Genomic DNA, 11,950 nt, shown 5'->3' with positions numbered 1-11,950 from the left:
AGCAAGGAGATTCCAGGCAAATCTTCACCATCGTTAGCACAGAGGCTGCTTCCTTGCAGGGACAGGTCCTCCTCTGAAGACCTGCTGTGCCAAGTCTCACGCACCTGTGACAGGTGAGGAAGTGTTTGCTCTAGAGAAGAAAGGCCCGTGCAAATGGGGCTGCCAACCTGGAAGTGGCAGCGTTCTTGCTCCAGGGGAAAAAACAAGTAAAGACTGGCTGCTTCTGGAAATATCCTGGGAGAGCAGACGCGATGGGGAGGCACCACCTAGTGCCCAGAGCTGGATCTGTTACTCAACGGGACCAACCTGCGCAGATGAGAGCCTTGTTCTTCAAAAGCAGCCTGTTCTAAAATGGCAAGTTATCATGCTGAAGTGGCTCAGTGCCCCTTCAAAAGGGGGAACTGTGATTCATAATCTGGTGAAGAAAGTATGTTTTTGTCACCCGAGATGTATGGAGATATTCTCAAATGTTTTCTAGCTAAAGATCTGACACGCTGGTTAAGTCTTCTAGCTCTCAACACAGATGTTTAAAAAGTTAATACTCAGATACCCAATTTCAAGGGGAAAATGGTAAGAATTTGTAAATGTTTCAAAAGAAATAATGAGTCAAACCCATTTTGGATTAGTAAGTGTTTTTCCTTCAAAAAAGGGCATACAACAGATCTACAGACTCATTTATCCCACTGAAACAGTTTTAAACGTGTCCATTGTGTGTTAATGAAACAGTCAATTACGAGTATATCTATTACAGTGCAGCAATGCCTTGAAAAATAAACATTTTACCTCTGAATAATAAAAGGAAGTTGCTATGATTATTCAAGATTATATTTTAATATAAAAAACATACAGGAAAAAGTCTACAATCTTTTTCAAGGAACTTGTAATTTTATTGATTTTCCAGGACTCTCATGACCTTTTATATTACTAACAAAATTCAAATCGTGGCAACCAGGCACAGAAGTTCTGCAGTTTACTTCAAACAGTCACATGTAAAGACCAGACTACATACATATTACATCTCAAAACTTACAGATGACTGACGTTTAGGCAGATTATTTAGCTAAAGAACAAAAACACATCCCACGTCCTGTAATCACAGCCGAAAAGCTTCTCAAGGCAGATTGCATTCAGGCCGAGATACAAGCGATACACTCCGACATGACCAACATAAAATCAAAGCCTAGGAATTGAACAGATTTTCAGTTGCTGCACAGGTTGTTTTTCAAGTTTAAGTCAGTCTAAGTTTTTTCACAGAAAAAAAATATATTTCAGGCAAATAAATTCCAGGTAAGCACGGTTGAGGGTTGTTTATTTTACCTTCATCAAGGCAGACACAGTACAGATGCTGTACATTAAAAACACACACGCACCACTCAGCACAGCGATTCCTACAGGCAAATGGACGTCTCCTAAGCCCGGCTCCTCTGGGAAGCACAGGACCACAGCTAAATGTACAAAGAGCCGTCCGCCGGTCCCACGTAGCCAACGCCGATGAGGAGGACATCAATCAGCGTCCAGACCCCCAGGCCCCCGAAGCTGAACAGCTTGCCGAGGCCTTCCCGCCACTGGCCCAGGTAGAAGCGGTCCGCTCCGAACCCACCGAGGGTGATGCTGCAACGGCAAACAGGCCTGGAATCCATCCAATGCCCACCCACGCCACCGCGGCCAGAGAGGCCCAGTAACCGCGCTGACTTGCATTCGTGAGAGGGCCCGGATGGTCACGCACAAACATCTCTCAATCGGGACACAAGCGACCATTTTACAAACTAACAGCCCTAAGTAACCAAGGGCAAGAAGATCATTTAGATGTCACATGTAAACACACACTTTTTAGCTGGACTGAAATCTGATGCTCTCTTTTCAAGAAAAGCAACTGAGCTTGTTGCTTTTTACTCTTGAAGACGGCACGTCCGGGAGAGCCAAGTGGGAGCGTGGAGGCAGGCGACACCAGCGGGCCGCCCCCATCAAGTCGGCTAACTTGTCATCGCCCGTCTTTACAGGTTTTGTGTTAGAAGTAAATGACTTGTGAGGTTCCTTCTGACGCTAAGATCTAACAGTATTTGGACAACTTCTCATTATATTTCTTTTAAGGTTTTTATTATGGAAAATTTTGATATAAAAGTTAAAATCAAAGAGAACAGCACCCATGGCGCAGCTCCAGTGATAAGGAACATGTGTCCAACCTGGGCTCACCTATACCCTCCCCTTCCCCAGCACTGAGATGCAACCGCTGGCGTGTCACAGACACAGCAGATATTCTCAAAGAACCACGCTGAGCCCAGAGAAGAAAACTATTCTTACTTTCTAAAAGTCAGCTGTTAACTATACCATGGTAACTTCAGATGTTAACAATGTGGAGAAAACTAGGTGAGCGGTGTACAGGACCTCTATCTTTGCAACTTTTCTGTAAACTATTCCAAAATAAAAAGTTTATTAAGAAGTCAGTTGTTAGTTGTAACTGCTGACAAAGACTGTGGCTGTGACTGAATCTCATTCTCGTTGCCTAAGATTTTCCATCTTGGACCCTCGGACACTTTCCAGGTGTGATTTCCCGCCAGGCAGGACCTTCCTCTTTCCCCAGCCCTGCCCCAGACACCAGGGGCCACCTGCCAGTACCTGGGGGCATTTCTGATTGTCACACCTTCGGGTATGGGGGTGGGTAACGTCTAGTAAGTAAAGTCCAGAGATCCAGCTAAATGTCCTGCTGTGCATTGGACGCCCCACAGCAAAGAATTATTTGGCCCAAACGCCAACAGTGACAAGGCTGAGAAGCCCCGACCCATGGCACAAGGCACATGGAGGTCACGGGTCTCAGGCTCTAAAACCTTCCACAGCAGATGTACAAGTTTTTAATCAGTGAAATTTAAACAGCACCCACCCGCCCTTCCTCTGGTGGGAAGAACTGGTACAATATTTTTTTGAATTGCTGAAAAGTTTAACAAATACAAGCACATTTTAATGTAAAAATTATATCTATAATTATATATGCATGATGGAGTTACAGGTGATTTTTAATGTTTTTCTTTGTGATTTCCATTTTTTCTAGTTTTCAGTACTGAGCATGTATTTTGGGGGGGAGTAATTAGGCTTGCTTATTTATTTACTAATGGAGGTACTGGGATTGAACCCAGGGCTTCCTGCATGCTGAACACTCACTCTACCACTAAGCTATACCCTCCCCCTGAGCATGTATTATTTTTATAATAAAGAAAAAAGTTACTTAAAATTAAAAATATACATCATAAGCCTACTCATTTGAAGCAGTACATAGCACTTTACTGATTCATGGTGCACTCAGGATGGGAAACACTGACTGGTTCTAATCACCCATGGTAAAGACTCAATGAAGTCATCTCTACAATGTGCAGGCGTCTTGGGAGAAAAGCTAGCAACCTGTTACTGAATTCCACGGAGGGTGGTGGCCTGAAGCCTAAATATGTTTCACCGTCTATGGAACACACATGGCAGGATCTGGGTGAGGGAGGAGACTGGCTGAGCTCAACATCTGGAAGACTCCACCAATCCCAAGGAAATCCACATGGCATCTCTAGTCTACTAGTAACAGAGCTTACCTCAGAGCCAGGGCAGTCGACCACTTATAACCTCCTGTCCAATTGCAGTACAGCATTTTTGGAAAAGTACGGTTACCTTAAAAAAAGGAAAAACAGTCTGCATAGAAACATGGTATAAAAATAACAGTCTGCATAGAAACATGGTATAAAAATGCTCTTACACAGAGATTAACGTGTAACTAGAGACCTTGTAATTTACAATCTAAAAAGACAATCTTACAAAAATAAACGTTCACTACAACGAGTGGTAAAAAGAAAGCCCATACCACCTATAAGCATAGATTTGACATTTAGTTCAGTTTTCTAAGGATCCCAGCTTGAAGACGTGCAATGCCCCATATGCTATCAGGACGCAGATAAGCGAAGAGGGAATAAGAGAGCGTGGAGCTGAGACAGACAAACGATGCTGCACAGACACCCCTGTGGACGCAGGCTCACGCCGAGTGCCCGTCCTGGGACGACCGGCTACCCACGGGGTATGCCACCCTGAATCTGCCTCACCCCCTCACCAACACCAATCCCTAAATGTGAAAGGCCAAATGGGCAACATTTAAAAGGAAATACAGGAAATTATGAATCTGGTGTAGGGAAAGAGTTCTTACAACAGAAAAGGACTAACTAGGAAAGCCTAAAACTTGCCGGATTTTTTTTAAGTTCACTGAGTTTACTGATGAGGCCTGGCATAACTGAAAAGTGCTGATAAACGTTTCTGAGTAGACAATTAAAACTTAATCCTCAACTTTCTCACTAGTTCCCTGAGTCAGCTTAGAGCAGCGCCGCAGACCGTGACTCACCCAGGCAGTGGACGTGGTCCCGCACGGTGCAGTTGGCGGCGAAGCGCTGCCGAGGACAGGACACTGTCATGCAGCTGGTGGAGCTGGAACACTCGTAATCAGCTTCCGGGAGCTGCCAGCAAAATCTGCAAGTCATGTTGAGGACGAAGCTCTTTTGGGGTTTGAAGTCTTGATCCTACACACCAAAGGACACGGACTCTTCAGTCACAGAGTAGTGGCTGGTTAACATGTCGGTAAGACTCTACAGCCACATGGCACAAGGTTTCTAAAATACTTACGTTTATGACCTAGGAGGAAGTGGCAGAAAGACAGGTACCAAACCAGTATGTATGCACAACAAACGTGCATGGTACGACCCTATGATCATAAACACACACCCCAAAATATATACACAAGGAAAAAATGTCTAGATAAATCCACATCAAGATAACAAAGGTTATCTCAGGATGCTAAGACTATTATTTCATCACTGTCACTCTGGCCAAATTCTTAATGATGAGTATGTGTACTTTTATAATACAGAAAAAAGGAAAATGCACTTGGTAAAGCCCTGGGGGCCCTGGGAGCTGGAAGGATAAGTGAGCCCACCTGTGCAAGGTCACTGAGCTGCAAGCTTTGTGCAGAAGGCCGGTGCCCGGCCCCAGCCCGAGGCTCCCTGGTCCCAACTCCCCCCCAGTAGCTCCACCAGGCTCCAGAACCCCAGGCTGTTACGGCGGTCACACAAGCAGGTCACCAACCAACAGGCGGCCACAGTAGGTCACTCTCAGCATGGAAAAGAACCACATGCAGAGGCTCAGCAAGTGCTCACTGCTGGCCCTAAGCTTTTGAAACCAGAGGTTTTTTTCCATTTCAATGTTAAAAGTCATTATTTTGCTGTCTGCTTATGAGAGCCACACATGTCCTCGTATGCTGCACATCTGGAAATTACAGAAGAAACGTGTAACCTCTCAGAAAGCACCACTCTTCACCTTCTTTCCTTCTTCCTTCCTGTAATGTGGACTTTTACAGGTGGAATTACGCTGAGGATGATTTGTATCCTCTTACCTGACATTAGATTGCTCTAAATAGTTTTCAAAATCATTTAAAATGGTCACACAATCACCTCTGGAGGTATCATATCTATTAATTTTTTTGATTAATGAAAAACTGCTTTTATGGATAATATTCAAAGCTAGGTAAGGTATCACTTGACTTAAGCAATACTGCTTTAAACTTCTGCATATTCCGAGCAATGAACTTGTAACATTCATTTCTTACCAACTGTTCTTTAAAACTAGGTAATAAGAGTACGAGGCACAAATTCCCACACAACAGGAAAGCAGGGAGGAGGCCAGCCCAGCTGGGCCCAGCAGCAAGCTCGGCTTACCTGCTCTGGCTTTCCAGGGATCCTATTCTATACAGCGGCACGTTTACGTCACATATACTTTGGTTTTTTAAAAAATTTAATGTCCCATTGTTATTTACTTATTTAATTCTGTAGATATCAGTAAATCTCTCTAGAGCTGCCTAGTTCTTTTAAATATTTTTAATAGTATTTACTTCATTACACAGTTAACCAAAAATTAAATTGTTCTTTCTTGGATATTTACCCTGTCTCCAATCTTGCCTGGGTGGACAACGCAGCTAAGAATAACCTTAGGCATGTTTATTTGCATCTACGTGCAATACATAGTATCTGTAAGATACATTCCTAAATATGGAATTGCTGGGTCAAAGGTTAAGTCTCACATTTAAAGTATATTGCCTATAAGAGGTTGACCAATCTACCCATCCCCTAACAAGACATAAGAGTGTCCTTTATACCCTCAAGAACTCCAAGTGTCACCAAACGTTTTGATTGTTCTGCCAATCTGATAGGACAAAAAAAATGCATTAATTTGTATTTCTTTAACTGTGAGAAAAATTAAACTTTGTGTGAAAGCCTGTTTGTATTTCCTTTCCTATGAACCATCTACTTCTGTCCTAACACCAGTTTTCTACAGGATTGTCATCTTCTCACTGGCTTTTTGGAAATCTTTACACATTATGGATACTAGCACATTATTTGTCATATGTGCTAGAGATACTTTTCCCTAGTTTGCCATTGATCTTCTGCCGTTACGCTTTTTTAGGTCATGTAGAAATCTATAATTGTTAGTAGTCAGATGTACCAATTCTTTCTTTTACGGCTTCTAAATTTTATTTTACACTTAGGAAAATATTCCCTCTTTTGAAACTATAACCAAACTAGCTCATGCTTTCTCTGGTACTTTGTGGTCTCATTTTTTCACACTAAATCTTTGAAATCGATCTGGAATTTATTTTGGACAAAACAGGGTTCAACCCTTTCCCAGGCATCCCAGCATTTGCTGAGTCAGTCTTCGCACCACAAACAAGTCCAGACCCCTTCAAAAGCTCATGAGTAGTGAAAAGATTTGTTTCCCTTCCCTTGGTGAAACCGCGGTCTGACTAAGAGCACAGAACTCGTCCAAAAGGTTACACACAGAGCAACACTCCCGCCCAGCACAATTCCAGCGTGGCTCAACTGGCTTGGTCTCCACGATAACAGAAGCAGGAGACACCTGACCCCAAAGGGGCTGCAGGGTGCTTGCACTCATGTCTATTTCTATACCTAGCAGGGCCATTATAAAATAACTTCTTTGACTAGTGTAATCCAGGTGAGACTCCCAGGGCCTGTGAGTCCCTACTCAGGATGCCTGCAGGAGGACTAGGAGAGCTAGAAGGACTAGGAGGAATAGCAGAGCTATTTCTTTCTGTTAATCTGAAGTTCAAAATAAAGTGAGAGGGAGAAAGGGAAAAAGGGACTGGCGTGGGGAGGGCGGGAGGAGAGGCTGAATGTCTGCACATGTGCCTGCCATGTCTGCGGATTATCTCTGCCTGAATCACTAACCTATTTCGTGAGAAGGGACACCACAGACGGTCACTCAGTAAGGAAAGAACAGGTGGTCTGTCCCAGATCACCTGGCTGCAGCAGTCCTAGGACCCAGGGCTCTTGAGAGCCAGTATTTTACTGATCTTCACTTTGGAGAAGAAACAGACCACCAGCCTCCCTCAAGGCAGACTTCAGACACCACTCCTGCTCTCTGACAGGATGCACCCCTGCAGGCCAGCGCAGGGCGCGGGTGACACGAACGCTCGGGGCAGGAAAAGGGCAGGTCTCAGCCGAGTGGTGAGGACGCACCAGGCTGTGACTTAGGATCCGGAAACTTGCCTCAGCTCCGTAACTGTTCTACCTTTGTCATTTTTCCTGTCCTCTGCTATTTCCCATGACATGGAACCACTTGTTTGTGAAAGACCTCGGGAGGAAGAGATAGAGAACTAAGCTGCACTCAGCAACCAGTTTTGGGAGATGAATGTCAAGGAAGCCGAGGCAAACAACAAAAGAGGCCGATTCTGGAAAAGCTCCCCTTGATCATCCACGTGTTCTCCCTTTTCACCTACTATGCACCTAGTATGTGCCAGACCCAAGAGGCTTCAAAAGCCTTCAAACAGGTCTAGCCACTAGAGGAGGGTGTCAGGAGGACGACTATTTCAGACGCAGTAACAAAGCCAAGGACAATTCGAGGGAGCTGGGAAGACCACCCCTGGCAGCGAGCGCCTGAAAGGGAACCCTGGCAGACGAAAATGACAGACGCTTCAGTCACAAGAACTCCATTCACGGAGACCACACACACTCTCCCAAGTTTCCCCTCCAGAGTGAAGCCACCCTCACGCCCTCTCATGACCCCAGACTCCAGGAGAAATACAGAAAGAGCCTTCTAATCCAGCCCTTTGTGGGCCAAGTTCCAAAGAAGGGACAGGGAAAGGCACTCTGTCCCAGGAAGTGAAGGAAAGGCTAGACTCTCTGGGTCAAGGGAAATCTGCAAGAGGATGTGGTATGGAATCTGGTTTTCCTCCTCGACCATCTCCCAGAGTGAGGGCGGCACAGAAATGCTTTCGGAGAAGCTGCTCTGGGCCCATCCCCTCATTTAACAAGAGACAGCTTAATAAATCACAGTTAGTGACAGCAGGGAAGAGTGGAAGACTGCTGCATTACTCATTTCTACTCTTCACCTCGCCAGATGCTAGTCAGCGGTCCCAAACAATGAAGTGTGTCATCATTTACCTGGTCCAGTTGTCAATAAATGCAGGTACCTGAGCCGCCCGGACCTACTTCCACTGGGCAGGTGTGGGACTGTCCCCAGGAGTCGGTGATACCAGGAGCCCTGGCCAAGTTGCTCGGACGCAGGCGTCACCAGCTCTGAACGCCTCTCCAGGCTCCTTCCTGGCTGTCAAACTACCAGACACAGGCTGCAGGTGTGACGATGGGTAGCAGGGTCATTTCTAATGGGTGACAACTGATGCACCTGAGCCTTTTCTACCTCTGACTTTTTTGTAATAACTCTGGTATTTATCCTTCCGTCAAAAATTGCTGTCTGAACCCTGGCAACCAAACCTTACTTTGGAAATGGAAATTTCAGCCGTCTTACTTTATGCCTAAAATATTGCTTAGAAAACGCAGAGCACTTTCTTTCTGAATTTCCCCCATAGTCCGGGCTAAACTCTACTTATAACTCAAGGTTTACCCTGAGTTTACTGAGAATAAGAAAGTTGCAGTACTTACAACACAGGTAACAGAAGGTTTGACCGTGCAGTCAAAAGTGACAGGCTTCCCATAGACACAGGAGAAATTTGTCTTGCACTCTATACAGTCTGCGGGAAGTCTGCTACACAGACCGTTGCTGGGACACTTCATCACATAAGGTGGGATGTCGGTACTTTCTGTGAGAGGTGAGAGAGAAGCGTACTCTCTTACAACGCAGATGAGAACAACAGAGGAAAACAATTTTCTAAGGTTAAGGGGCATGATCATCAGCAGTAACACACGCTCCTGGAATGAAAAAGCAGACTGGGGTCAGAGACACCTGCAAGTAAAGCAGGGTTCTGCCACCAGCCAGCTGTGTGACCTTCTGCAACAGCTTGACAGCTAAGTAAAAAGTATTTAATGACTGTCTATAAAATGACCACGCAAATCAAATGACTATAATATACATCACGTACATACAACATATATAATTTGGGGCTGGGCATATATTAGGACCTCAAAAAATCTACCATGTTACAGGATGAAAAAACTAAGGCTTACTGATGGTAATGTTTGTTCAACATCACAGAGGGAGTGGCAAAGCTGGAACCAGAACCCAAATCTGTTTCCAATCCAGTGTTCCTTCCCCTTGAATTCACATTGACCCACTAACTCAATCAATCAGTACAATACGGTACCAACTCTAGAAAATGTACTCCATCATTATCCCACATTGGTGCTTCAAAAAGCCACAGTCTTCAAATAATATTTAGTTCCATCCTACCGAAGTTCAAAACAGTTCTCTATATTTGTAACTTAATCAGTCGCTTGCAGTTTTTTCCCAGCCAACCTAGCCAGGAGTACAATATATTTCTATCAGATAAGAGAGGATCAAAATTGCAAATAGTATCCTCAATAAATGCAGGTACCTCAGGGAGGAAGAGCTTTCAAAAATGCCCAAAAGAGTCAAAAATTCTCACCGTTTCTCTATAAAATAACCTATGTTTTAAACTCACATATGTGGCTGCCTCCTAGAAGTCTTTTTTTATTATTATTTATTTATTTATTTAAAATTTACTTTTTTGGGGGGGTGGGTAATTGGGTTTATTTATTTTAGTTAGTTTTACTGGAGGGGCTGGGGATTGAACCCAGGACCTTGTGCATGCTAAGCACTCACTCTACCACTGAGCTCTACCCTCCTCCCCTCCTAGTAGTCTTTTATATCCAAATCAGAATCAGTAAGGTACCTCTGCCAGCTTCAATTCATTGAAATAATGAAACTATAGAGACAAAGGTTCCATTTAGCAAAGACACTAATGGTCAATTAAAGTGGTCTGACTCGAAGTCACTATTAAGTAGGCAAATCTATAAAATACCATTTTTCTTTTGTTCCTGTTACTCTTGTGGCTGGAGGATGGTTATTTAGAATCACAAAGCCAGAACGACTTTAGAGGGCCAGGCTACCCCCACCATCTTAAAGATGAGAAAACCAAAACCCCCAAAGGTGCCCAACTTGCTCAAGCTCCCAGGAGAGCCAACAGACCTAGACAGAGCCCAGTCTGTGTCAGTCTCTCCCGGACCCTCCCACTTCACCCAGCGGAGGGGAGCCTTTACCATGCAACATCAGGAATAGGGTATAAGAAATACAGGAACTTTTCCGAAGGAAAAGGAGCATTGGTTGAAGGTTACCTAGATGGATGAATAAACAAAGAAACAAAAAACAGGAATAAAGAGATGGAAATGAGAAGCCTGAGACTGGAGAAAGAGGTGAGGCCAGAAAGTCAAAAGCTATTGAAATACCAAGACTGCCTACAGAAAATGCCCATCTCTGCAATGAGTTCACATAACCTAAAATACAATAAATAAGACACTCGGGAAATGGAAAGTGATTTCATACTCTAAAAGAAAAGCTGTGGAAAAGGAGAGGGAGCTCTAAGACGAACAGAAGGCGCGCAGTACCTGCCGCCCCGGGAACCACCGTGAAAGCGCGTGTCGGGCCCGGGTCCTTCCCCGCCGGGGCCGGCGGCTGCGAGCGCTCCACGTCCAAGGCCCCTGCGAGCGAGAGACACGTTATCCGGGACATGAACGTCTCCTGCGAGTGGAGACACACGTTCTCCGGGACACGAACGTCTCGGCCCCCGTGGTCAACACGGAACGCCTGCCGGCCTGGCCGCCCCGGAAACCCAGACCGCGGCCCACAGGACGACACCGAGCACTGCCCGCCGCCCCCTGGGCCGGCACCGCGCGGACCCTTGCCTCTAACTCACCACCGCCCGACAGGATGTAGAACTGCGAGAGGAACAGCAGCGCGCGACACGGGCGGAGCAGGCCCCAAACCTGGACTGCCGCAGCCGCCATCTTGCCGGCGCGCATACACTTCCGGGCTGCCGGCAGGGGTTGATCCGGGGGCGGGGCGTCGGGGCCGGGTCTGATCGGGGGGCGGGGCGTCAGAGGCTGGATCTGAGCCGGGGGCGGGGCGTCGGGGGCAGGTTCAGCCAGCCCCTCCACCCCGTTCCCGGTAGCCAGGGCCCAGGGTCGCAGCTGCTCCTGGTTCTACGCCCCACGTGGGTCTCCGTCCCCACTCGGGTCTCCGTCCCCACGCTCCCCGGAGGCGACGCGATGCCGGGAGGCTGCTCGGTCCTCCAGCGACACTGGCGCCCTTGGACTCTTATAGGGCAGAGTTTGATGGAGAAGAGTTTGTTTGGAAGGAAGTAGTGGGACAGAGCCCTTTCCTCCCGTAGGTGAAGACTGGGAAGGTCACCTGGGAACAAACTTCACACCGGAAGCGTCTGCAAGCAAAGGCGGGCAAATTTGGGAAGTTGGCCCTTATTTACATGTGCCTGGATGTGTATGCTGCTCTGCACTAGATTGAGAAATTGGTTAATTTCATACTAAAAAGGACTGTCAGGTGTGCCAAGTGGCCCCAAGGGCCCTGTTGGGCCCACTGATGTCGACCCCCATTTTTCTGCTCTCATTGTCTGCCTGTGATGTCTCAACAGATAAAGTGCATTTTCTACTGG

At 46.1% G+C, this 11,950-nt stretch overlaps 1 protein-coding gene across 1 annotated transcript; it reads right to left on the bottom strand.

The window, feature by feature from the left end:
• Positions 1-863: 863 nt before the first annotated feature.
• Positions 864-11,353, bottom strand: TM2D3 (TM2 domain containing 3). Its single transcript, XM_010962889.3, has 6 exons — positions 11,198-11,353; positions 10,890-10,982; positions 8,970-9,127; positions 4,367-4,541; positions 3,573-3,648; positions 864-1,611 (listed from the first exon to the last, which is right to left on the bottom strand). Exons 1-6 carry the CDS (start codon positions 11,301-11,303, stop codon positions 1,446-1,448), a joined length of 774 nt encoding a protein of 257 aa, XP_010961191.2. The 5' UTR covers positions 11,304-11,353; the 3' UTR covers positions 864-1,445.
• Between the last annotated feature and the right edge of the window lie 597 nt (positions 11,354-11,950).

The sequence above is a fragment of the Camelus bactrianus genome, chromosome 27, assembly GCF_048773025.1.
Source record: "Camelus bactrianus isolate YW-2024 breed Bactrian camel chromosome 27, ASM4877302v1, whole genome shotgun sequence".
Classification (NCBI taxonomy): domain Eukaryota; kingdom Metazoa; phylum Chordata; class Mammalia; order Artiodactyla; family Camelidae; genus Camelus; species Camelus bactrianus.
This window is presented reverse-complemented; position numbering and strand designations above follow the sequence as displayed.

Coding starts and splice junctions, on each gene's coding strand:
- TM2D3 (XM_010962889.3), bottom strand. CDS start 11,303: ATGCGCGCCGGCAAGATGGCGGCTGCGGCAGTCCAGGTTTGGGGCCTG. Junction 10,983..11,197: donor CTACATCCTGTCGGGCGGTG/GTGAGTTAGAGG, acceptor TCTCGCTCGCAG/GGGCCTTGGACGTGGAGCGC. Junction 3,649..4,366: donor GGACCACGTCCACTGCCTGG/GTGAGTCACGGT, acceptor CCTTTTTTTAAG/GTAACCGTACTTTTCCAAAA.